The 27,912-nt window shown below is 40.2% G+C and overlaps 1 protein-coding gene across 6 annotated transcripts in view; it reads left to right on the top strand.

The window, feature by feature from the left end:
* SCN8A (sodium voltage-gated channel alpha subunit 8) overlaps window positions 1-27,912 on the top strand; it is a 216,724-nt gene that overhangs the window by 47,045 nt on the left and 141,767 nt on the right. For 5 of the 6 annotated variants that reach the window (XM_033222024.1, XM_033222020.1, XM_033222025.1 and 2 more), the window contains exon 2: window positions 22,705-23,034. In XM_033222024.1, the coding sequence (XP_033077915.1) occupies window positions 22,759-23,034 (276 nt within the window). In that variant the 5' untranslated portion in view covers window positions 22,705-22,758. Of the gene's footprint in view, window positions 1-19,468; window positions 19,567-22,704; window positions 23,035-27,912 lie in introns of those variants that run through there. The other variant, XM_033222021.1, reaches the window with a different exon arrangement.

The raw sequence follows: 27,912 nt of genomic DNA, 5'->3' as shown, positions 1-27,912 counted from the left end.
TATGCCTGTACTTTAAAGTAGTCTTTTAGAAGTGATCTAAAATACCAGGAGGGAGGGAGAGATTTTTTTTGACTGGGGGAATAAGAACAACTGTCCCAAGCAGATAGGTATGACAGCATTCTAATCAATAGGAATGGCACAGCCAAAGTATAGGAGTGGAAAAGTACAGTAGGAGTGAGGAATATTTTTGTGAAGCATTAGACACAAGCAGAGAATGTCTATTAATAGGTTGAAAAGAGCCCTGAGTGCTCGTTTAAGGATTTGAGACTTTATTCAACAAGCAGTGGAGAGTCTGATGTTTCTTAGGAGAAAGGAGCCATGGCTGTCAAACCCAAATTTCATATCAGTTTCTGATTCATCCACCAGCTAAGGTTACTGTACCATCCTTGAGGTTGAATGGGTTGGGCCAACTTTGAGGATTAGTGAAATCATTTGTTATTAATGAAGTGGTTAACAATAGTTAAGATACCATAGCAATTATGAACAATCTTCTACTTTAATTTTTCCTATAGGATCTTTTGCTTGTCAAGTCTTTTCTGAGTATATGAGAGAGAGAACTTTGAACATCTCAGGGAAAAGTGTAAGAGTAAGTTTTGTTAAGACAAGTAACAGGTGAGATTGGAAATGCATTTGGCCCTCCATATGTGTGGTTTCTCCATCCATAGATTCAACCAGCTGCAAATCAAAAATATCTGAGAGAAAAAACAGTAAACATAATATAACAGTAACAAAATTTAAAAATACAGTATAACAACTACTTACATAGCATTTACATCATATTAGGTATTATAAGTAATCTAGAGATTAAAGTATACAGACGGCTGTGCATAGGTTATATGCAAATACTACGCCATTTTACATAAGAGATTTGAGCATCTGGGGATTTTGCTATCTAAAGGGGTGGTGGGTGTGTGTATCTTGGAACCAATCTCCAGTGGATACCAAGGGAGGACTGTATATTCTTATCTTACTACCACTCTGCTTATCCCATTTTAACATTTTTTTCCTGAATGAGAAATATAATACTGTACAGAAAAAGCACACAGAATGAAGGGTCAACTCCTGAGTCTGAGTCCTGGCTCTGCTGCTTACTATCCTTGTGACCCTGAGCAAGTTACTTAACCTTGTGATCTTGTCATATGGTGGTTAGGAGATTCCAGTTGGAAAGCAGTTGTGAAAGCATTATTAACAAAATTGGGATGTATGTTGCCTTGCTTGTATTTGGAGATAGTGTCTCCTGTAGGCATTGTTGACGTTGTTTACAGATGCTTCTGAAAAGACCAGTGCATGTCCCACATCTTGTCCACTGTGCGGAAAGGCAGTGTGTTATAGAAAATCACTGGGGCGGAGAGCAGGAACACTGAATTCCAGCCCACACCCACTGTTACACACAGCCACTGGCAGTGTAACTCAAATGTAACTACAACCTCATCAGCTACGCTGCTTTTGTCTTCAGGTACGGTAAAAACAAAACACAACAGTCACAAAAACAACAGAAACAACACACACACACACACACTCAAATTCAATTCCAAGAGACTTAAAGAACAATGCAGATCTTTACTGGAGAACTGTTGAAAAGAAGATGCAGTGGACATTTTACAACTAGTCTTCTGAAATAGTACTTTTTGCCCACATTGTACACTAGTTGTCCTATCTCCTTTTTTTCTTTCTCCTGCACCATGCTCTGCCACATCGGCCACATTCCTAGATTGCTCCTTCCTGGCCTTTTTATTATCGTCGTCATTATCATTATTTGTAGAGTTTTCCACTTTCTCTTCCTGCCTATTGTTCTTTTTAGCATAAGGAAGACAGCTAACTTAAACAAGAAAAGAATTCTCTCTTCTTAGAAAATGGACAGGTGGCCACTTAATATTTTGTGCCTGTGTCACTGACTGTTTGATACAAGGCAACCTCACCTTTTCTGTGAAGCTGGATCTAGCAATATTTGTTCCTTTAAACTCCAAGTAAGGATGAGTTGAGGTAAAGGATAAGGAAATGCTCTGTAAATGTGAAAGCACTATACAAATATGAGGTTGCATTAATCTGTAGCCTCAGCAACTGTTTGCAGTTTGTCACTCTGTCAGCTCAATCTCCTAAGATCCTAACAAGTCTAAAATCTTATTCAGGAAAGTTCCGCTCTATTTTGAATCATGGCTGGCCACAGTGGATTGTTGCTTTCATTCATAGCTAGGCTACTGTGTATTTTTATATTTATAGTTGTATGCCACTTTGTAAGCTTTTGACAAACATTCTCTCATCTGATCCTCACAGTTCCCTATGAGATGATTTTGTCACCCCCATGGTTGAAACTGTACCTCAGGCCTCCCCATCGTTTTTGCCTCTTCTGCTTGCAGTCACCTTATTTGAGCACCACTACAGTTACCTGGGTAACCCATCTTCTCTTCCTCTGTAAAACTTCATAGAAGAGTGAATGATGCTTCTGAATTTAGTCAGTAGGATATCCTCCAGTAACCATTTGGTGGGTCTGCCCTTCTGCCTGTTAGCAATTGATTCAGCAAATGAAGAGCAAAAAGCACACAAGCCTGACATGGCCTTTGTGATGTCTGTATCCAGACCTCTTAGCCACACTGAAGGCTAGGTGGCCTCACAGCTTTTGATTTGGAGTTTGATATTGCTTTAATGCCCTGTTGTTTCACAGTCATCTTTTTTGGTCAGTTCCCTGAGTAGCAAAACTTCATGCGAGCTGTCAGTTCTCTTGTTGTCATTAGAAGTCTTCATCTTGTTTTCAGAGCTTCTTTGGAGTAGGAAAGAATTTGATCTTAGTCATTGTCAAAGATGTCATGGTACAGGAAAGCATGTTGACTTTGGAGAGAGGCTGATCCCAGTGTGATCCTGGGAATTCCTGTATTTTCATCGAGTCTCACTTTCTTTCCTCACTTGTTAAATGAAGCTGTCAATGCCTACCTAATTAGGCTGTTATGAAGATTAAATATAATGTTTATAGAGTGCCTGTATATATTATTATAACGTTCATAGGTATTACACCAGCTTTGCAGACAGGCCTATGACCACTTTCATGTATCTTTTTTACTTCTCTGTATTTTGGCATGTCTATTTCAAGAGAACTTTATTAGTAATTAACTCCAAATCTATATTGTTGAAAGAATTGCCATTGAATTCTGGAGTTGAAAGAGAGCCAATTATTATTCTGTATAATAGTTTAGAGCCATTCTTATACTCTGCAGGGCTTCCTGAGAGGAATGAGGTGGACTTGAGGCTTATTCCTGCTTCAACCAGAGCAGAAATACTTTTGTTTGTATTATATATTGACATTTCATGTAAGACATGATTTGAAAAAGACTTCCACTGATGGAAAACAAAAAAGCTTTAAAATTTTAATACAACGTTCTTCCTATCCAACACAGAAATCTGTTTTCTAGCATGACAGACAGATAATGACTTAGGAGAGTGTATCCTGATAGCAGGTTTAAATTCTAAGCTTTCTAATACCTGGAACATAGTAGACACTCAAGAAGTTCTCATTGAATGGATAAATTCTTGGTCATTGTCGTGGTAAGGGTCGACTGAATAGTGCTAGACCTTTGTTCTAGCCTCTGTGTGTGCATTTTCATTCCTTTATTCAACACATAAATATTTGATGATAGATTTTGAGTCAGGATATTATTCCTTCTGATTTAAGCCTCTATATATTTTGAATCTTGGTAATCCTCTCAGAGAAACCAACTTTGCTTAGTCTGTCAGAGTCCAGGAGAGTTCATTAGTTAAGTGTTATGAACTCATAGGGCTGGAAGGGATCTTAGAAGGGATGCAGGGAAGGGGAAAGAGTGCTGATCACAAGAAGTAGTGTAGTGAAGTTGTTAAGAACACAGACCTTGGGGCCAAACAACTTGGGTTTGAATCCCACTGTGGGACGTAGAGCAAGTTACTTAATTAACCTCTTTATGCCTCAGTTTTCTCATCAGTGATATGGGATAAGAACAATAACTACCTCAGAGAGTTGTTGGAAGCATCAAAAGAATTATATGTAAAGCTATTAGAACTGTGTCTAGCAGGTAGTTATTGGTCCATATTAACAACAATTATTGGAAGTATTATTAAGACCTACTTCATATGCATCAGCTCATTTAACCCTCAAATGAGGAAATGGTGGTCCCCAAGAACACATTCAGGAACACAGGATGCCACTACAGGATGCCACTAATGGATTTTAACCAAGGAAGTTAATTGATCAGAATTATATCTTTTAAAAGTCACTCTTGGCCGGGTGCGGTGGCTCAAGCCTGTAATCCCAGCACTTTGGGAGGCCGAGACGGGCGGATCACGAGGTCAGGAGATCGAGACCATCCTGGCTAACACGGTGAAACCCCGTCTCTACTAAAAAATACAAAAACAAAAACTAGCTGGGCGAGGTGGCGGGCGCCTGTAATCCCAGCTACTCGAGAGGCTGAGGCAGGAGAATGGCGTAAACCCGGGAGGCGGAGCTTACAGTGAGCTGAGATCCGGCCACTGCACTCCAGCCTGGGCAACAGAGGGAGACTCTGTCTCAAAAAAAAAAGAGAAAAAAAAGTCACTCTTGGGACAGGTAGACTGAAAAGGAATGAAACTAGAGGCAGTGAGACCAGTTAGATGGTTGCTGTGGTAACTATAGAAGAAGTAGGGAGGCTTTTTCTGGAAAGGGTTAGATGGTTAATATTTCAGGCGTTGTGGGCCACACAGCCTTTTGCAACTACTCAGCTCTGCTGTCGTAGCACAGAAGCAGCCACAGACAATACTTGCATAAATATGGCTGCATTCTAGTAAAACTTGACTTACAGTGTTTCAGTATGGGATGACAAGATTTGAAGATGGATGGTGCCAATGACAGTACAACAGTGTGAATGTATTCCATGCCATGGAACTGTATACTTAAAAATGGCTAAAATGGTAAATTGTGTATTATGTATATTTTACCACACACACAAAAAACTTTGTGGAAAGAAATGAAACACTTTTCAATTATAGAACAATGGGCAGGAAAAATTGTTTGCATTATAACTTAAGGAAACTGGTGAAGAAAATGAGAATAGGTGTGGAGGCAACAACTAGAGACTACAAAGGGTTTTCTGTTTGGGATATAAAGGGAAAGGCTCCCGTGCCTTGTGGAAGAAATAAAAGAAACATGGAAAACAAGTTTAATTTGAAGAAAAAATAGGTGATGGGGGAATGGGGAGGTAAAATAGAGGACAGCTTTGACTTGTAGTGTCTGCAGGGCCAGGGAGTTGGAAGCAGATAGTAGCTTGGTAGCTGTATGGATGTATATACAAGGTGGAAACTTGTCTTCATTTTAGACTGATGGACCTTGCTCAGAGAAGCTTTGGGATACTTTTATGATCATTATAATCATTGGATTGACTTCATTTAAATAGGATCCATTCTTACCTAAGAATCTTTCTTAGTGTTTTTAGATTAAAATATCTAAGTACTAACTTGGTGGCATGCACCTGTAGTCCCGGCTACTTGGGAGGCTGAGGCAGGAGGATTCCTTGAGCCCAGAAGTTTAAGTCCAGCCTAGGCAACACAGCGAGACCCAATCTCTGAATTAAAGGAAAAAAATATCCAAGTACTTAAAGTGTAAGTGCTTCACAAGTGTCTCCTGATAGTTACTTATGGATAATCATACATTTATATCCACACTAGGCCTCTGTCAAAGTATTCTGTGAGGCCGGGCGTGGTGGCTCAAGCCTGTAATCCCAGCACTTTGGGAGGCCGAGACAGGCGGATCACGAGGTCAGGAGATCGAGTCCATCCTGGCTAACATGGTGAAACCCCGTCTCTACTAAAAAATACAAAAAACTAGCCGGGCGATGTGGCGGGCGCCTGTAGTCCCAGCTACGTGGGAGGCTGAGGCAGGAGAATGGCATGAACCCAGGAGGCGGAGCTTGCAGTAAGCTGAGATCCGGCCACTGCACTCCAGCCTGGGCGGCAGAGCGAGACTCCATCTCAAAAAAAAAAAAAAAAAAAAAAAACCAAAGTATTCTATGAACAGATCCTTCAAAGGGTTTCTGTGGGAAGACATACATGAGATAGAAGAAGCGACTATCTCAAAAGGATTAGGAAGAGACCAGTTCTTGAGAATCAGAGGCAAATAGCTCAGCTTTGGGTAAATTTGATGGGGTGAGACGTAGGAAGGACAGACTTCAGAAGTGGCCTCACTAGGTGGAAATCCAGGGAGACAGACGAATGCATGGGCAGTTCCCAGTTAACATGGATGCGGACATTCACTAGGCTGACGAGGTCCCTGAGACCTGGTAGAAGGGAGAGCAGATCTTGATGTTATCAAGAGAGGCTAAAGACTGCAATTTTTAATGTTTAAAATGATTAAAACTAAGCTTTGACAAAATTGTTTTTATTTCAATTTCTAGAACTGTTATAGATTTTCCAAAGTGAAATCTGTAAATGACAAAGTAGAAAATTGGCAGCATAGCATCTCATTGTCATTGGAGAAAGGAGGAGCCCAGGGAGTGGGGACAGTGTAAACCATCCATCTGGCTGCATTTTTCTCTTCTCCTATGATAAGAGCCACCCACCTTCCTCCCAGTGCAGAGCTGCTCCTCTGGCTAATTCCAAATGAGCTGTATATCAACATGCAAAGAGCTGTCTTGCAGTCCTCAGAGTCTAGCTATAGTTCTGTACCAAGCTTCTTATCTTCTTTTGCTTCTTGTTATTAAATCTTTCCCTTGAGGAGCAAAGATGGCGGCATGAGGTGTGCTGCCACAAACTGGCCTCTGGGGAGGAGAGAGGTGGGAGCTGCTGACCCATGGGAGGCCAAGTGCATCTACAGGATTGGGAGAGGTTTCTTATCACAGGAAGAATTTTTTTTCATGACCTTTAGGTGCTCAATTTTTTTCATGACCTTTAGGTGCTTTTACATTCATCTCAAAAATTCTGAACTCAGAACTTGGAAAATATAGAGTCTCACTCTGTTGCCCAAAGGCTGAAGAGCAGTGGTTATTCACAGGTGTGACCATGGCACACTGAGGTCTCAAACTCCTGACCTCAAGAAACCCTCCTGCCTCAGCCTCCTGAGTCGCTGGGACTATAGGTGTGCCACCACTCCTGGTGTGAAAATGTGTCTCTATGTAGTCTCCTAGAGTGGGTAGTCCTGTTTCTTTAGTTAAGCTACTTTCTCTGTTCTTGAAATGGGGATGTATTAGTCCGTTTTTACACTGCTGATAAAGACATACCTGAGACTGGGAAGAAAAAGAGATTTAATTGGACTTACAGTTCCATGTGGCTGGGGAGGCCTCAGAATCATGGCAGGAGGTGAAAGGCACTTCTTACATGGCCGCAGCAAGAGAAAATGAAAAGATGCAAAAGCGGAAACCCCTGATAAAACCACTGGATCTCATGAGACTTATTCACTACCACAAGAACAGTATGGGGAAACCGCCCCCAAGATTCAAATTATCTCCTGCCAGGTCCCTCCCACAACACGTGGGAATTATGGGAGTACAATTCAAGATGAGATTTGGGTGGAGACACAGCCAAACCTTATCATTCCGCCCCTGGCCTCTCCAAATCTCATGTCCTCACATTTCAAAACCAATCATGCCTTCCCAACAGTCCCCCAAAGTCTTAACTCATTTCAGCATTAACCCAAAAGTCCACAGTCCAAAGCCTCATCTGAGACGACACAAGTCCCTTGCGCCTATGAGCCTATGAAATCAAAAGCAAGCTAGTTACTTCCTAGATACAATGGGGGTACAGGTATTGGGTAAATACAGCTGTTCCAAATGGGATAAATTGGCCAAAACAAAGGGGTTATATAGGGCCCATGCAAGTCTGAAATCCAGTGGGGCAGTCAAATTTTAAAGCTCCCAAATGATCTCCTTTGACTCCAGGTCTCATGTCCAGGTCACACTGATGCAATAGGTGGGTTCCCCTGGTTTGGGCAGCTCCACCCTTGTGGTTTTGCAGGGTACAGCCTTCTTTTCAGCTGCTTTCACAGGCTGGCATTGTGTGTCTGTTTCTTTTCCAAGCAAACAATGAAGCGGTCGGTGGATCTACCATTCTAGGGTCTGGAGGACGGTGGCCCTTTTCTCACAGCTCCACTAGGCATTGCACCATTAGGGACTCTGTCTGAGGGCTCCGACCCCACATTTCCCCTCTGCAGTGCCCTAGCAGGGGTTCTCCATAAGCGTCCTGCCCCACAGCAAACTTCTACCTGGACATCCAGGCATTTCCATACATCTTAAATCTAGGCAGAGGTTCCCAAACCCCAGTTCTTGACATCTGTGCCCTCGCAGGCTCAACACCACATGGAAGCTGCCAAGGCTTGGAGCTTACACCCTCTGAAGCCATGGCCTGAGCTCTACATTGGCCCCTCTCAGCCACAGATGGAGTGGCTGGGATGCAGGGCACCAAATCCCATGGCTGTTCTGGGCCTGGCCCAAATTATTTTCTCCTCGGCCTCCTGGCCTGTGATGGGAGGGGCTGCCATGAAGACCTCTGACATGCACTGGAGACATTTTCCCCATTGTCTTAGAGATTAATATTTGCTCCTGATTTCTTATGCAAATTTCTGCAGCCAGCTTATATTTCTCCTTAGAAAAGGGGTTTTTCTTTTCTATCACATTGACAGGCTACAAATTTTCCAAACTTTTACTCTCTGCTTCCCTTATAAAACTGAATACCTTTAACAGCATCTAAGTCACCTCTTGAATGCTTTGCTACTTAGAAATTTCTTCTGCCCGATACCCTAAATCGTCTCTCTCAAGTTCAAGGTTCCACAGGTCTCTAGGGTAAGGGTAAAATGCCGCTAGTCTCTTTGCTAAAACATAACAAGAGTCACCTTTGCTTCAGTTCCCAACCAGTTCCTCATCTCCGTCTAAGACCATCTCAACTTGGACCTTATTGTCCATATCACTGTCAGGCTTCTGGTCAAAGCCATTCAACAAGTCTCTAGGAAGTTCCAGACTTTCCCACATTTTCCTGTCTTCTTCTGAGGCCTCCAAACTGCTCCAGCCTCTGCCTGTTACCTAGTTCCACAGTTGCTACCACATTTTTGGGTATCTTTTCAGCAACGCCCCACTCTACTGGTACCAATTTACTGGATTAGTCCATTTTCGTCCCGCTGATAAAGACATACCCGAGACTGGGAAGAAAAAGAGGTTTAATTGGACTTACAGTTCTACATGGCTGAGGAGGCCTCACAGTCATGGCGGGAGGCAAGAGGCACTTCTTTTTTGTTGTTGTTTTTTTTTTTTTTTTTTTTTTGGAGACAGTCTTGCACTGTCGCCCAAGCTGGAGTGCAGTGGTGTGATCTTGGCCCACTGCAACATCCACCTCCCAGGGTCAAGCGATTCTCCTGCCTCAGCCTCCCAGGTAGCTGGGATTACAGGCACCCGCTACTGCACCTGGCTAATTTTTCGTATTTTTAGTAGAGAAGGGTTTCACTATGTTGGCCAGGCTGGTCTCGAGCTCCTGACCTTGTGATCCACCCACTTCAGCCTCCCAAAGTGCTGGGATTACAGGCGTGAGCCTCCGTGCCTGGCTGGCACTTCTTACATAGCAGCAGGAAGAGAAAATGAAAAGATGCAAAAGCGGAAACCCCTGATAAAACCATCAGGTCTCAGGAGACTTACTCACTACTATGAGAACAGTATGGGGGACACTGCCACCATGATTCAAATTATCTCCCACCTGATCATTCCCACAACGTGGGAATTATGGGAGTACAATTTAAGGTGAGATTTGGGTGGGGACACAGCCGAACCCTAACAGTGGATATCTCTTCTCTACACATTACCTCAATGATTTGGAAGAGGCCACTTTTCTTTTTCTTCCACCTTCCAGATTCAACACAGAGAGCTCCTAGGATTGCAGTTATCCTGCCAACTTCTCCAGGGAAGAAGGAAGCAGCTGACATGGGTCTTCTGCTACTATTTAATTAATTATAAAGAAACTATTTTTTAAGCTGAAGCTGATGTTTCATTTGAAACAGGTGCTTAGGCACAGTTTAGTGATTTTTTTAAAAAATAAATACTATTGAATTTCAATTGAAGTTTTAAACTCAATAACCAAAGGGTCAAGAACTCTGATTAGCAAAAAAGAAAAGATAACTTTACACTAACAATGTAAGCTGTTTAAAATTTCTAACACTTAACCTATCTTTTATTTAAGATTACTTTATTAAAAATACAAGGAATCTGAAAAAAGATCAATACAATTATCTTAATGTACAAAGTCATAAGCTGTAGCAGTTTTTAACTAAAATTTAAAAACACAACAAGGAGGGCAGCCCTTTAGACCAATTTATTTTATATCCATTTAAAATATCATCCAACAAAGGACAATGAAGTTTACATCTGGGACAGGTATACATAACTTGAGGCATTTGGAGTCCATCGTGCCCACTGAATAACAACTTTGCTGCTGAAATTTCTTAAAACTTACCAAACTAAAACAAAAGGCTGAATGATACAAAAAGAAGGAGTATTTAGGTGTAATCTGTCAATTGGCTTTTTTTGTTATCCCTATAATGTGACTTTTATTTTTAAGTCATCGTGTACTGCATTTGTTTGTCACTAGTTGGGCACCTGCCAATAATATTCTCTCCATTCCTTAACTGCCATCTCTGTTTTGCCTGATTTCTCTTCAACTGAATAATGGCTTTTTGCATGGAAAAAATAGTTTTTACTATTAGATGTGTAAAGGGAAGAGAGAGCTAATGTATTGGACTTTGTGAGCCTACAAGGAATATTTTGGATCCCTCCAATAAATAAGGGCTATGTACTATATGTACTATATAGAGTAATCACGTGGTGGAAGATACTTGCAAGTCATAGATTTATGGGCAGGAGGATTTGTTACTCCCTGTATCTAGGCTGAATGTAAAATCCCTTATGTTGTATCAATGGGGGTAAGAACTATTTTTATTTGCCTATGATATACTTGGTTTCTAATAAAGTGCCGTAGGCTCTAGTGAAAAAAAAAAAAAAAAAAAAAAAAGAAACAGGTGCTTAGCTGGTGGTATTTGGATTTTTGTTCCAAACAAGAAGACTAAATAAATAGCAAGTATGGATGAGAAAAAAATCATTCCCTTGAGCTTCAGAAGCACATATCCTGCTGCCTATATGATGCCTCCATTTGGAGGTACCAAAGCACCTCAGACTCAGCATGTTCAAAAGTGGTCATCGTCTTAACCTGAGAGCTCTGCATCACATCTTATTCCTTGTCTCGGTGAATTTCATTCCTTTGCCCTGATTTGGGTGTCTTCCTTGGTTTTTTTTAGATCTTACCTTCCTCTTTTAGTTAGTCAACAGAACTGTCTAGTACATCATCCCTGCTGCTGCTACCTGGCTTAGGCTATCATCTCTCAATGGAATTGCTGCAACACTCTTCTTCCTGATCTTCCTCACTCTGATCTTATTCCTCCCTCGTCTCATTCTGTACACTATAGCTAGAATAACCTTCCTAAAATGTAACTTTGATCGAATCATTTTCTACTTTAAAGCTTTTAATATCTCCTTATTGCCTTCAGAATTAAAGCAAAACTCCTTCCCATGAGAGCAGGGCTTTGCATTCCTGATGTGGTACCTGCTTACCTGTTAGCTGATTTTCTGAAATCCACTTACACTGAACTGCTTGCAGTACCCAAGTGGCTTGATCTCTCTTGTCTGTAGTCTCTTGAATATGCTATTTCTTCTTCCTGCAAAGCTCTACCCATTTTCTTCCCATAACCCACCCTACCAGCCCGTCCGTAGGCTTTAGCTAAGATGTTACTTTCTCCAGGAAGCTTTCCTTGATCTCTCCAAACTTGGTTAGATGTCTTGCTTGTATATTCTGTAAAAGCCTATTTTACTTTATTGGAAGATTTAGCATACTGTACTTTGCCTGTTTACATGTCTACTACCTCAGAAGACTATAAGGTCTTTTGAAGGCAAGAGTGAGCTATTATTCATCAGGGTATCATTTATGGCATATGGTGGGGGACATAGTAAATTTTTTTCTCTCTTTTAAAAAACTTGTAGTAAAATATCCATAACATTTACCATCTTAACCATTTTTAAATATATAAACTGGGCCGGACGAGGTGGCTCATGCCTGTAATCCCAGCACTTTGGGAGGCTGAGGCGAGTGGATCATCTGAGGTCAGGAGTTGGAGACCAACCTGACCAACAAGGTGAAACCCCATCTGTACTAAAAATACAAAACTTAGCTGGCCATGTTGGCAGGCACCCGTAGTCCCAGTTACTCGGGAGGCTGAGACAGGAGAATTGCTTGAACCTAGGAGGCGGAGGTTGCAGTGAGCCGAGATCATTTATAAACTTTTTCATTATCCCAAACTGAAACTCTGTACCACCTAAATAGTAACTTCTCATTCCTGCATAGCCCCTGATTACCCCATTCTGCTTTCTGTCTTTATGCATTTGACGATTTTTGATACCTCATATGAATGGAATCATACAATATTTGTCCTTTTGTATCTTGTTTATTTCACCTAGCATTTTTTCAAGATTCCTTCATGTTGTAGCATGTGTCAGGATTTCTTGCCTTTTTAAGGTTACATAAATATTTCGTTATATGTATATTTCACATTGTTTATTCATTCATCCATTTGTTTATCCATTCATAGACATTTGGGTTGTTTCCATCTTTTGGCAGTTGTGACTAATGCTGCTAAGAACATGTGTGTACAAATATCTTTTTGAGTTCCTGCTTTCAGTTCTTTTGGAATTGAATGCTGGATCTTATGGTAATCCTATGCTTAATTTTTTTTTTTTTTTGAGATGGAGTCTCGCTCTGTCGCCCGGGCTGGAGTGCAGTGGCCGGATCTCAGCTCACTGCAAGCTCCGCCTCCCGGGTTTACGCCATTCTCCTGCCTCAGCCTCCCAAGTAGCTGGGACTACAGACGCCCGCCACCTCGCCCGGCTAGCTTTTTGTATTTTTTAGTAGAGATGGGGTTTCACCGTGTTAGCCAGGATGGTCTCGATCTCCTGACCTCCTGATCCGCCCGTCTCGGCCTCCCAAAGTGCTGGGATTACAGGCTTGAGCCACCGCGCCCGGCCTATGCTTAATTTTTTTGAGGAACTGCAATAATGTTTTCCATAGCAGTTGCACCATTTTTTTTTTTTTTTTTACCAGCAGCAGTGCACTGGAGTAGGAATTTGTCAACATCCTCACCCATACTTGTTATTTTCTGTGTGTATGTGTTCTTAGGTAAGAAATTTTGTTTGTGTTTTAATACTAGCCATCCTAATGGGTATGAAGTGGTATCTGATTGTGATTTTGATTCACATTTGCCTAATGATTAATGATGCTGAACATCTTTCCATGTGCTTATTGGTCATATTTATATCTGTTTTTGGAGAAAAGTCTATTCAAGTCTTTTGTCTGTTTTTAATTGGGTTTTGTTGTTGTTGAGTTTTAGGAGTTCTTTATATATTCTGGGTATTAATTCTATCACATATGTAATTTGCAAATATTTTCTCTCATTCTCTGAGTTGCCCTTTCACTCTCTTGATAGTATCCTTTGAGCAACAAAAGTTTTTCGTTTTGATAAAGTTCCATTTATCTGTTTTTTCTTTTATTGCCTATGCTTTTGGTGTTGGTCTAAGAAGTCATTGACAGATCCAGTGTTATGAAGCTTTTCCTCTATATTTTCTTCTAAGAGTTTTATAGTTTTTGCTCTTACATTTAGTTCTTTGATCCATTTTGAGTTAATTTTTGTGTATGGTATAAGGTAAAGATCCAACTTCATTCTTTTGCAAGTGAATATCCAGTTCTGCCAGCACCATTTGTTAAAAAGATTGTTTTCCCCATTGAATGGTCTTGGTCCCCTTGTCGAAAATCATTTGACCATATATGTGAGGGTTTGTTTCTGGGCTTTTTAATCTATTCCATTAGTCTATATGTCTGTCTTTATGCCAGTACCACATTGTTTTGATTACCATAGATTTGCAGTAAGTTTTGATGTCAGGAAATGTGAGTCCTCCAACTTTGTTTCTTTTTCAAGTATGAGACAAGGTATTTTTTATTTTTCCCTTAAATCTTTTGTAGATATGGGGTCTCACTATGTTGACCAGGCTAGTCTTGAACTCCTGGCCTCAAGCAGTCTTCCTGCTTTGGCCTCCCAAAGTGCTGAGATTACAAGTGTGAGCCACTGCACCCAGCCTGAGACAAGACCTTAATGCTACTTGCTACCTTTTATTTGATCTTCCTTCTAACATATTTTTTTGTGTACCCTGTTTGCTTGTTTGCTTTATTTATTTATTTATTGAGACAGTGACTCACTCTGTCACCCAGGCTGGAGTGCAGTAGCATGATCTCGGCTCACTGCAACCTCCGCCTCCTGGGTTCAAGTGATTCTGGTGCTTCAGCTACCCAAGTAGTTTGGATTACAGGCATGTACACCATGCCCAGCTAATTTTTGTATTTTTAGTACAGATGAGTTTTTGCCATGTTTGGCCAGGCTGGTTTTGAACTCCTGGCCTCAAGTGCTCTGCCTGACTCGGCCTCCCAAAGTGCTGGAATTACAGCACTTTGTAAGGCGTGAGCTACCGCGCCTGGCCCTGGAGTGTTTGCTTTAACAGCCCCTCCTAGATGACTTCTCTTCCTTTCGTTCCTGTTATAACTGCATTTCAATACTGGTTTTCTTTTCCTCTTTCACGCCATCTCCCTTAATTTGGATTCTTCTTTGTTTGTGTTCAGGCCACAGTTGGCATTTTGAGGTCTTTTTTTTTTTTTTCTTTTCTAGAGACAGGTTTAGACACAAGAGTTGTGTCACTCAGGCTGTAGTGCAGTGGCACCATCATGGTTCACTATAGCTTCTAACTCCTGGGCTCCAGTAATCCTCCCATCTCAACCTCCCCAGCAGCTGGGACCACCAGGGGGACCCAGATAAATTTTTTTACTTTTTGTAGAGGTGATGTCTTCCTATGTTGCCCAGGCTGGTATCAAACTTCTGGCCTCAAACAATCTTCCCATCTAAGCCTACCAAAGCACTAGGATTACAGGCATGAGTCACTGTGGCTGGTTGCATTTTAAGGTCTTAATCCTCCTGGACAACCAAAAGAAGAGAGCCCTACCCATTTGTTTGTCCCTATCTTTGAGTCTAGTTCAGTCTCTTTTAGAACTGCCAGAGCCGAAAGTTGCTTTTGTTGTTCCTTTATCATCTGGGATGCCTGTGTCATCTTTAGCACTGCAGGAAGATGCACAATGATACAGTGGTGGTATGATGGACAAGGTCATTGACTTAGAGATTGGGTGTTTTAGTGAAAAGAGCATTATATTGGAAGCCAAGAAACCTGGGTCATAGCTTTGCATCTGTCACTAATTGGCAGTTAGACAATTCAGCCTCTCTCACATAACTTGTGGATGAGGCAAATTGAACTAGGTGGTCTCCAAGTTCCTTCTAAATCTAACAAGTTTGTTACTGTGCAAGATGACTTCCTCAGAAACAGAAGACATTTAAGCTTGTTTTAATGGATGAATAGAAGAAAGAAAGATGTCAGGAGGTTTAAAATAAGGAAATGAAAATATTTTTAGGAGTCAGTGAAAGTAACAGTGACCAGACATTTTATTAAGTGATGCTGGATCAATTATATAACCATGGGGAAAAAATGAACCTTGTCCTCCACTGTACACCGTATGTAAAAATCAGTTCATATGGTTTTCAAAACTAAATGAGAAAGGTAAGATAATAAAGACTCTAAAACAAAGGAGAATACCTACATGGCCTTGGAATAGGAACAGATTTCTTAGAACAAAAAAGTACTAACATGAAGGAAAAGACTGATAGATTGGATTTCAATAAAATTAAGAACTACAGTTTATCAAATGACACCATTAAGACAGTTGAGAGGAAATATTTGAAATATTATATCTGACAAATGACTTCAATGGAGAATATACAAAGAACTCTCATAAACTAGTAAGAAAAACGCAGTTTAACCCAATAGGAAAAAGTGAGCAAAGACTTTAAATTGGCACTTCACAAAAGAGGATGTCTAATGGCCAATCAACCTACGAGAAAGTGATCAGTATCATCAGACGAATACAGATTTAGACAAGAGTGAGCCAACAAACACATGAGAAAATGCATCAGTATCATTAGGGAAGTGCAAATCAAAACCACAGTGAGGTACCACTTTACACCCACTAGGATAGCAGCAATTAAAAAAGAAAAGAAAAGAAAAGGGAAAATAATAAGTGTTGGCAAGGATATGGAGAAATTGTACCTTCTTATATTGCTGTTGTGAATACAAAATGGTTCAGCCACAAAATGCAAAATAGTTCAGGAAAACAGTTTGGCAGTTCCTCAAAAAAGTTAAATGTAGAATTAACAATTCCACTCCTAGGTATAGACTCAAAGGAGTTGAGAACAAGTACTAAAACAAGTACATGTGTGCATTGTTCATAGTAGTCAAAAGGTAGAAAGAATTCAGTCTATCAACAGATGAATGAGTAAACAAATTGTGGTATATACATTTTTGGGATATATATTTTGGGTTTTTTTTTGCTTTTATTGTTATTTTTAATTAGCACATAATATGTGATACAGTGTGATATTTTGATACATGTATACAGTGTGTAATGATCAAATTAGGGTAATTGGCATATCCGTCTCAAATGTTTATCTTTGTATTAAGAACATTCAAAATCTACTTTTCTAGCAATTTAAAAATATACAATAAGTTGTTGTTAATTATAGTCACCCTTTAGTACTATAGAACACTGGAACTTATTCCTTCTAGCTAGCTATACTTTTGTATCCATTAACCAACTTTTGGCTATCCCTCCCTCTCTGCTATCCTTCCCTGACTCTAGTAAATCACTAATTGTACTCTCTACTTTTATGAGATCAGCGTTTTAGCTTTCCACATATGAGTGAGAATACTGTATTTTTCTTTCTGTCCCTGGCTTATTACATTTAACATTATCTCTTCCAATCTAATTCATGCCATGAGTGACAGAATTTTGTTCATTTTTTAATGGCTAAATAGTATTCCATTGTGTATATATACCACATTTTTGTTACCCATTCCTTTGTTGATGGACACTTAAGTTGATTCCATATCTTATTTACTATGAATAGTGCTGCAGTAAACATGGCAGTGTGGATATCTCTTTGACATACTGACTTTTTTTCCTTTAGATATATACCCAGTAATGGGATTGTTGGATCATATGGTAGTTCTATTTTTATTTTTCTGAGGCACCTCCATACTGCTTTCCATGATGGCTGTATGAATCCACATTCCCACCAACAGTGTATAAGAGTTCCCCTTTCTCTGCACCCTTGTCAACATTCATTATATTTTGTCTTTTTGATAATAGCTATTTTAACTGAGAGATATGATATCTCACGGTGGTTTTGTTTTGCATTTCCCTGATGATAAGTGATGAGCATTTTTACATATACTTTTTGGCTATTTGTATGTCTTATTTTGAGAGATGCCTATTCAGTTCATTTGCCCATGTTTTAATTGAATTATTTAGTCTTTTGCTGTTGAGTTCCTTATATATTCTGGATATTAATCCCTTGTCAGAGGAATAGTTCACAGAGAGACTAGTTGTCTCTTCACTCTGCTGATTGTTTCCTTTGATGTGCAGAAGCTTTTTAGTTTGATATAATCCCATTTGTCTATTTTTGCTTCTGTTTCCTGTGCTTTTGAGGTCTTCTCCATAAAATATTTGCCCAGACCAATGTCCTGAAGTGTTTCTCCTATGTTTTCTTCTAGTAGTTTCATACTTACATGTAAGTCTTTAATTCATTTTGAGTTGGTTTTTGTATGTGGTGAGAGATAGGGTTCCAGTTTCATTCTTCTACATATGGTTATCCAGTTTTCCCAGCACCATTTGTTGAAGAAATTATCCCTCCCCAATGAATGTTCTTGGTACCTTTGTCAAAACTCAGTTGGCTATTAATATGTGGATTTAATTCTGTGTTCTCTATTCTTTTCCATTGATCTATGTGTCTTCTTATGCTAATACCGTGTTGTTTTGGATACTGTATCTTTGTTATATATTTTGAAGTCCAATAGTGTGATAACTCCAGCTTTTTTCCTTTTGCTCAGGATTACTTTGGCTTTTCAAGGTCTTTTGTGGTTCCATACAAATTTTAGGATTGTTTTCTCTATTTCTGTGAAGAATTTCATTGGTATTTTGATAAGGATTGTATTGAACCTATAAATGGCTTTTGGTAGTTCGGTTATTTTCACAATATTAATTATTCCAGTTCATGAACATGGGATGTCTTTCCACTTTTTTGTGTCATATTTGATTTTTCACCAGTGTTTTATAGTTTTCCTGGGAGATCTTTCACCTTCCTGGTTAAATTTGTTCCTAGGTCTTATTATTGTTATTTTTTGGTGGCGATGATAATTGGGATTGCTTTCTTGGTATCTTTTTTGCTAGTTTGTTGTGGATGTATAGAAATGCTACTGATTTTTGTATATTGATTCTGTACACTGCATGAAATACCATAGAAATAAATGAAGTACTGATATGTACTACATTATGGATGAGCCTTGAGAACACTAGGCTAAGTGAAAGAAGTCAGATACAAAAGCTCACATTGTGTGAGTCCATTTATATGAAATGTCTAGAATAGATAAATCAGTAGAGACAGAATGAAGACTGATAGTTACTAGGAACTGGTGGCAAAGAGTGGGGGCTGAAGGTTGGGAATGGAGAGAAACTGCTTATGTTTTGGAACTAGATAACAGTGGTAGTGTGAATGTACTAATTGCCACTGAATTGTTCACCTTAAAATGGTTAATTTTATGTTACATAAATTTCATCCCAACAAATTACTTTTAAAAAAAAATATGAGATGCTACTATACCCACCAGAGTTGGTAAAATTCAGAAGACTGTCATTCCAAGTGTTGAGTATTTGAAACAACTGGAACCCTCTTATATTGCTGGTAGGAATATTACCAAAGCTAAGTATCTGCCATTCTCTGACCCAGCAATCTACTGCTAGCTATATGCCAAAATGAAATAAATGTATGACTACCAAAAGAGACCTACAAGAAGGTTCTTGGCAGCTTTTATTCATAATAGCTTAAAACTATAAACAGCTTAAATACCCATCAAGGTAGAATGGATCAATTGTACTACATTCATACATGGAATACTATGCAGAATGAACTACTGCTACACATATAAGAAGATGAATTTCACAGAAATAGTCTTGGGTGAAAGAAGCCAGAACCCAAAGAGTATGTTTATATTCTACTTATATGAGGTTCAGGTAGAAGCAAAACTAATATATGGTAATAACTGTCAGAATAGCTTTTGCTGGGGATGGTTATTGATGGTTCATGAGAGCTGTCTGGGATGCTGGAGTAAATTTTCTACATCTTGATTTCAGTGGTGGTTACATAGGCATATATATATATGTACAAAATAAGCTGTGCACTTAAGGTTTGCAAACTTTATTGTATTATACTTTCAGAAAATTTCAGAATACAGTTACCAGCGCAGGCATTCTTGCAGAGAAGCCATAGAAGAGAATGTTTGTGATGCATAAGGTTGTAGAATGCCTTGAGTGGCAGTGAAATGGCAGAAATTTGGAATCTGTCCTATAACTCTGGTAAGTTTGACAGAGGGAAATGACTTAATGAAAGCAGATTCTTAGGGAAATGGATCCTTGGAAATATGCCTGGTGGACTGAGGGCTGGTCCACTAGTGGGGAGACTATTGCAGTAGGACCTGAATTAGGGCAATACTTTGAAAATGGAAGCTCTGAAGGAAGAGCAATTGGAAAGGCTGAGGACTGGTTGGGTACGGATAGCAAAAGGGGACAGGGCAGAGATGACTGAGATTCCATGCCGGATGGCTGGTCCAGAAATAAGAAAGCCAGGAAGAGGAATCAGTTTTGGAGTAAGATGAGTAGTTTTTAAATGCTTTAGTTTGGAAGTCATAGCAGGCCCCTAGAAGCAACTATGAGACTCAGGAGGACAATCAGGGCCAGTGAGAGAAATCTGAAAATTACCAGTGTACAAATTTATTTTGAATAAATGAGATCCCTAAAAGACTGTAACAGAGAAATTTCAGAAGGCCAGCCGTTAGAGAAGGAAGAGTTGTTGAGGAAGAGGAGACTGCAGCTGTAGTTCAACCAGGAAAACATAGTGTCACTTAAGCCAAACAAAGAGAGTTGGGGGTGGAGATGTAAAGGGAGAAGATACAGGAAAAGGAGCGATTGAAAATGGGATGAAGAGCAGGGGTAATTGAGAGGACACAGTCTTGGAGAAGACAGGAAGAAACAGGATCTGAAAGCAAAGACAGAGAACTTAGCCCTGGGCTGCTGTGAAGAACCCAGGTGCCTGCAATTAGATCACAAGAATTTGTCAGCATCTTCAGTGACTTACTCTTGCAGTGTTCTTTGTCCTCTGCGTAGGAACAGAGAGTGACCTAGGATTGAGAATGAGTGTGGATGTAGGAGCCAAGGAGTCTTCATGTATTTGGTCTCATTATGGGTTTCAGGCATAATCCTATTCACTGTGAAAGGGATACAAAAGAAGTTTAAGACCTCTGGGAATTTGTTCTCTAAAAGGTACAATTCAGCAATGATTAAGTGCCAAAACAAGTTTATTTAGTGTGTTTCAAATCTTCTTCTGGCTGTATAACTTTGGGCAAGCTACATTAGTTTTCTCTGACTCTGTTTCTTTATCTGTTAAGTGGTGATAATAATATCTGCCTCATATGCTGCTCTGGAGATTGAACGAGTTCATACAAGCAAGGTGCTTGGAATAATGCTTGAAACATAGTATGTGATAAATGGTCATGGTGGAGTGCTGTAGGAGTGTAGAAGGGGAAATAATTAGTCAAGGCTGAGTTGGTGGGAAGACTTGGAGGAGTAGGGATTTATTGGGGGGCAATGCAAGGATGGGTAGGAGAAGAATGAAGGAAAGGGAATTTTAGGTTGGGGAAAGCATTGTAACTGGTCTTAGATCAGTAAAGCCATAGCATCTATGTGATTTACTTACTAAACGAAACTATTCCTGTTGGGGAGTAGTGGGAGATAGGAAAGGAGGATAGAGAACTGATGTTTATTATAATGAAAGAAGTTCTGAGATGGGGCACCAGAGCATTTTGGTTGTGATTTTTATCCTGGACCTGTGACTTAGGGCAAGTTGTCTGATCTCTTAGGACCCCGCCTTTCCTCATCTAAAATCACGTGGACTAAATTTGTAAAATCCCTTATAGCTCTGAAATCCTTACATAATTCTCACATGGAAATGATTTCTTTGACTCCTCTGTCTATAGGATGGTGGTGTTTTTTGCGCAGCATGAAGCCAACTGGTCTATGTGGGGCAAACTTGTGGTTATGACCTACTTTAGCCCCCTGCTGTGAGTGAGTGAGCTGACCGGCCCTCATACAGACACTACACACTGTCTTGCAACACTTAGCAATCACCACTGCTCCAGAGATCTGGAATCTCAGCAGGTGGATTTGTGGAAGGAGCTCTTGGGTATCTCATTCCCAAATTACTTAGAGTTAACTCTATTAGTGTTCTCTCGAGGAGCCTCAAGGTTTAGTTTCCTTGAAGTGGACCTTGAGGGCTAAGTAGGAGAGGAAAGAACAATCTGTAGCCTTAAAAAAATTCCCGGATTGTCCTTGCGGTGTTCACAAAACTAAAGAGAAAAAACCAGTACCATGAGCACGCAGTGAACTGCCAGCAAAGCCCTAAGCCTTTCACAGTAAACTTACCTGCTCAGGTCATTTTTGTGCCTGAAACAGAATAGTGCTGCTTTTGAAACCAGGGATTGATTCCTCCATTTTACTGCATGTGTTTAAATAATCCAGGACTCTTATAAACATAAATGGAAAATGGGCTTTTTAAATACCATGCTTAGAAATCACTGACTCTCATAAGACATTACTTCAGTTTTCTTTTTAGAAGGGAATTTTTGTTTGCGACTCTGTTCTCAGGTCTCCGTCCTTCCTGGTTTGAGCCCCTCTTGGGAGTCGCACGTAGGCCCTTCTGCTGCTGCTCAGCCTGCAGTGCTGCAGTGCTGTTGCATCAGAGGAAGTTCTCTAGGATTCCACTCCCATTTGCTTTTTCTAGTTGCTAAGCAGGCGGCACTTAGAGCAGTATCTGCCCTCTGAGCTTTATCATTGAAGAAGATACTTTTGGACTTTTATACTGGATAGATTTTACACAACTTGATGATTGAAGAATAACTTGAAGAACTAAAGCAGATGGAAGCGATTTTATCTACATTTTGTGTCTCCAAAGTTTGAAGGGTTTATTTTGTTTTCAGAAACTGAAATTTGTGAAGAATGATAATTTATCCTCGTCTTGCCCTTGAAAGGAAGAGTTTTTCTTTGGGGAGTGGAGCTTTAGGAAAGGAAGGTGACTTGAACTATAAGGACTTCACAGCTAACATATGCCCCCGGGTAACGTTACATATCCCTTATTTGTTTAGAATAGAAGTTCCTTGAGGGAATAGACTATATCCTTTTTGTTGTATGTGGTTCCTAATAGTGAGTTGCATCTAAGTCAATAATAAACACTAGCAGTTCAGTAGACTCCTGATCTTTGATCTCCATTGGCAGATCAGTCCATGCCACAGATTTCCTGAAAAGAAAAATAACCATGTCATGGAAGAAACTATGTGTTTTTTTGCAAAGGTTGTGAATTAAGGTTGAGAGTGAGATGGTTTAGTCTGGCCTCTTTTTAGAGCAGTGATTGATTAATGCTGTCTGTGTTGCTGTTTCTTCCAGAGCTGACCTGTCCTGGACGCAGCATAACTAACGAAGCTGCTGCAGGATGAGAAGATGGCAGCGCGGCTGCTCGCACCACCAGGCCCTGATAGTTTCAAGCCTTTCACCCCTGAGTCGCTGGCAAACATTGAGAGGCGCATTGCTGAGAGCAAGCTCAAGAAACCACCAAAGGCCGATGGCAGTCATCGGGAGGACGATGAGGACAGCAAGCCCAAGCCAAACAGTGACCTGGAAGCAGGGAAGAGTTTGCCTTTCATCTACGGGGACATCCCCCAAGGCCTGGTTGCAGTTCCCCTGGAGGACTTTGACCCATACTATTTGACGCAGAAAGTGAGTTGGAGGAGGAGGAGCAGCTGCAGATACCCGTTGCCTAACAGGCTTAGGGAGATGGGGGAGAAAGAACTGTGTCTCTTTGCCAAAGTTTGGATAAGTAGTTAACCTTTTGTTTCAGTTCTGGCTTATGGGGATTGTTTTTCATTTTAATTGCTACTAAGGGTCATTTGTGGTCTTGGCACTTGTCAACTCTATTAATAAGACTTCTAGTTTTGGCTCCAGGCCAGATCAGAAAAAGGGGACGTAAATGAAATGGGATTAAAAAGATAGGACAACCTCCCTCTCTCAAACACACATTCAAAATTCTATCTTTAATATAAAGACAATGTTACTGTTGTGACATCAGTAGAGTAGTATGGTGGAGATGGTGTATTTGCTCTCTTGTCTAGCCCCCTCTGTGACACTAGAGCTGCTGGGGACGGGAATAAAACTGAGTAAAGCAAACAGCCAGTGAGGACAGACCCAGGTCACTGGCCCTGTTACACCGTTGTCTGGATTGATTCTTGCAGCACCGATTCTTGCAGTAGAGTCAATTCTGTTATTCCTGCAAGTGGGGAACTCAGGTGAAAGAACTACCAGTCTTCATTTGGCCAAGAGTTTCAAACTTCCTGAACAAATGTTTGACTAAATCTTCAGCTTCTTTCTCATGATTATCTTCTGAAACAAGGCAACAAGCAGAGAAACAAAGCCTCCTCGTTGATCCACCAGCTAAATAATAGAATATTGCGGACTGGCATCAGACACCGTTTTAGGGGACCCCTCATTTGACAGATTTTTTTTTTTTTTGAGATGGAGTCTTGCTCTGTCGCCCAGACTGGAGTGCAGTGGCGCGATCTTAGCTCACTACAACCTCTGCCTCCTGGGTTCAAGCAATTCTCGTGGCTCAGCCTCCTGCGTGGCTGGGACCACATGCTTAGAACAGCTATATAATAGAAAAAAGTGGAACCATTAGTCTATTCTTTCACTGAGAAATCTAGAAAGTTTAATGAACAAAATGATACAATGTAAAGAACAGTAGATTGGAGGTAAGAAATCCTGATTCTACCATAATTTACCATGTTTATTATTTACTTTTTTTTTTTTTTTTTGAGGCAGAATCTCGCACTGTTGCCCAGACAGGAGTGCAGTGGCACGATCTCAGCTCTCTGCAACCTCTGCCTCCTGGATTCAAACGATTCTGCTGCCTCAGCCTCCTGAGTAGCTGGGACTACAGGTGCATGCACCACCACACCCGGCTAATTTTTGTATTTTTAGTAGAGATGGGGTTTCACCGTGTTGGCCAGGCTGGTCTCAAACTCCTGACCTCAAGTGATTCACCCGCCTCAGCCTTCCAAAATGCTGGGATTACATTTTTAGTAAATGTATTGTCCGAGATACCACAGATAATTTATGGGGAAATAAATGAAGAAAAAAACTTCTCAAAACTAGTTTGTGACTTTCAGCAAGACACTTCATCTCTCTGGACCTAAACTATTTTTCCAACTCAAATGCAAATTAATTTCTCATTTTATTTTCTTTTTGTTTTGTAGTTTTTCTTTTTTTTTTTTTTCCTTTAACTTGTATTTTAAGTTCAGGGGTACATGTGCAGGATGTGCAGGTTTGTTACATAGATAAACTTGGGCCATGGTGATTTGCTGCACAGATCATCCCATTTCCTAGGTATTAAGCCCAGCATCCATTAACTATTCTTCCTGATGCTCTCCCTGCCCCCATTCCCTGCCTCTGACAGGCCCCGATGTGTGTTGATCCCTTTCATGTGTTTTCTGTTCCTGTGTTAGTTTGCTGAGGATAATGGCTTCCAACTCCATCCATGTCCCTGCAAAGGATGTGATCTCATTTCTAATTTCTCATTTTCTTAAATCTGACAGGAGATATAAAAAAATATATAGAGCTAATCATTGTTAGAGCCCAATTTTGTTTTGCATACTCTTTTTCCCTGGTTTCTGCCCTGTAGACAGCCTCTTTTCATTCCCAGTGCCTCAGATTTCAGTGGCCTGGCTTGAGAGTGAGGACTTACCAAAGAGAGTGGGTCTCTGGACCTGATGGGTGTCATTCATTGGATAGGCCAAATTGTTCTTGATGGTGCTCCATTAGAAGACTGGTTCTTCATGGTAGAAATTCTGACTTCAGCCTTCAGCTTTACCACAAGGCTAAATTGTTCCTGGAAAGGATAACTTTAATAATATATTTTTGGTAATCTTGAAAAAATATATACCACCATACAGAAAAGCTCACAAAATATAAATGCATAGCATAATGATTACAAACTAACAGCATGTCAGGAAAGAACATTGCTAGCACTTTAGATATCATTGTATTTTTAAATGAAGGATATTTTACTTGATTAAAAATAATATTCTTGCTCAAGTTTACTTGCAAATCATTACCAGCAGTGCTGATACTTCTATAGGGGTGGAAAAACTCCACCTCTCTTCTCCTAGGGTCCCAGCAGGATCTTAGAATTAAATTGACATAACATAGATTAACAGGAGAAAAGCATAATACATGCTTTATATAGCACAGGAGCCCTCATGAAGAAATGAAGACCGTGGGCTGGGCGCAAAAGGCTCACACCTGTAATCCCAGCACTTTGGGAGGCCGAGGCAGGCGGATCACAAGGTCAGGAGGTTGAGACCAGCCTGACCAACACAGTGAAACTCCATCTCTATTAAAAATACAAAAATTATCTTGGCATGGTGGCACTGGCCTGTAATCTCAGCTACTCAGGAGGCTGAAGCAGGAGAATCACTTGAACCCAGGAGGTGGAGGTTGCAGTGAGCCAAGATTGCGCCACTGCAGTCCAGCCTGGGTGACAGAGTGAGAGTCTGTCTCAAAAAAAAAAAAGAAAGAAAGAAATGAGGACCTAAAGAAGGAGTTAACTCGAGTCGGTTATTTATATACTGGATTGGACAAAAAATAGTAAATTGTGAAGAAGCAACTAAATTATGTGGGCAGGCTTAAAATATAAGACTTTTTATTATAACAAGGTCAGTACAGTATTCTCTTGGTCTCACCTTCTCGCCCTTGAAGGTAAGGATGTTGCCTTTCCTTCAGGTTCAGGGAGTGTCTTCCACACAGGAATTTCATCTTCCGCTCTTAAGAAACAGCAAGAAGCTCAGAGTGGTCTTTTTGCACCTGCTGTTTTACAAATATTTTTAACTTAGTCAATATGCCAGAATAACATATATTAACCCCTTCACTTCTTGCTAACTAGGACTTGTACTAAATTAGCAAGATCTCTTTTACAAGGAAGCACACTGGGAATTAACCCACAAATCAAAAAGTCATAAGGGTAGAAATGACTTTAAGAGGACATTCCTTTACGTTTGCTCTTCAAGGGCTGCCTTAAATAATTCTTGGCAAAATAGAATCTCTTTTCTTTGCTAAATGATACCAGTGGAATCCTTTATGTTTTCCTCATTGGTCTCATTTTCTAACTGATTAATTATCTTCGTGACTGTCACAAAAACTTGTTTCTCATTTCCTTCCCTCTTTCTCCTAGCGGGTAAGAGAGAACTCGTCTTCTATTAGTAAAGTTCTGCTTTTAGCTCGGATTTCACACTCCCAAGGGACACAGGGCCCTAAAAGTTGTGCACCACATTTTCGAGATACTGTTATTTATTCCAGCTGGTACTGGTTTGGCTATCATAAGCGTCTGAGGGTCTTGTTGGGTTTCACACTGACTTTTTCAGCTGGTTCCTGCAAACCATCTGAATCATTCCCTCTTTGAATTGCCTCAGACTTCTCAGTGCTACTTTACATTTTCTTTGTCTCTTGGTACTTCGGTTCTAACACCTCCTTTCTTTGGCTTTCTTGTTTTTCAGCTGTTTGCTACAAATAATTGTTCAAGGAACATTTACATTTTTAAGTTCAATTTTTAAAATAGGTGATATATTTAAGTGGTTAAAAATTCAAGGTACTTGGTAAATAAGTTTCCTTTTTACACCTGTCTCTCATCTGCCTATTTCCTATCTCCCTGCACAGGCAACCACTGATAGTAGTATCTTCCAGAGTTTCTTTATGTGTATGCAAGCAAAAACAAATATGTGTTTTATGGAACTTGAACTCCATTAAAAGCCTTTGTTATTGGTTTTTTCCTGTTGTTTTCTTAAACCTATTGAAGTCTTAATTTTGTTTTTTGTTTTTACTTTTTAATTATTATTTTTTTTTGGAGACAGAGTCTAACTCCAGGTTGGAGTGCAGTGATGCAATCATAGGTCACTGCAGCCTCAACCTCCTGGGCATCTCCATCTCTGTCTCCCAAGTAGCTGGGCATGCGCCACCACATCTGGCTAATTTTTGTATTTCCCCCAGTTTTAAAAGTTTTTCTTGTTTAGTGAAAAATTAAGAACTTTTTCTCTGTTGCTCAAAGTGCCTGTCTTCGCTAAACATATGCTCTCCAATGCTTAATAATAACTTGTTGAATACGAAATGGCCGTATATATTCCTAATGACTATCTGAAGTAGGCAGCCAGGAAATCTGTAGGTTAAGCTGAAACAAGGCCTTCAGAATTGACTCCAATCCCTTTTCAATTTCTTAGAACTAACAATTGATACATGTGTCTTTTTTGTTTAATGGATATACCGTGTTAAAAGAAAGTCATATAAACAAAAATTTAAATTACAAGATTGATCGATGTGTTTTTAAATAGGGCACACTCCTATTGCATTAAAAAAATTATATATGGCCGGGCGTGATGGCTCACACTTGTAATCCCAGCACTTTGGGAGACTGAGTCTGGCGGATCACCCGAGGTCGGGAGTTCAAGACCAGCCTGACCAACATGGAGAAACCCTGTCTCTACTAAAAACACAAAATTAGCCAGGTGTGGTGACAGATGCCTGTAGTCCCAGCTACTCGGGAGGCTGAGGCAG

The sequence above is a fragment of the Trachypithecus francoisi genome, unplaced genomic scaffold, assembly GCF_009764315.1.
Source record: "Trachypithecus francoisi isolate TF-2019V2 unplaced genomic scaffold, Tfra_2.0 Lachesis_group11, whole genome shotgun sequence".
Classification (NCBI taxonomy): domain Eukaryota; kingdom Metazoa; phylum Chordata; class Mammalia; order Primates; family Cercopithecidae; genus Trachypithecus; species Trachypithecus francoisi.
Note: the sequence above shows the minus strand (reverse complement) of the source record. Positions and strands in the feature narration are given on the sequence as shown.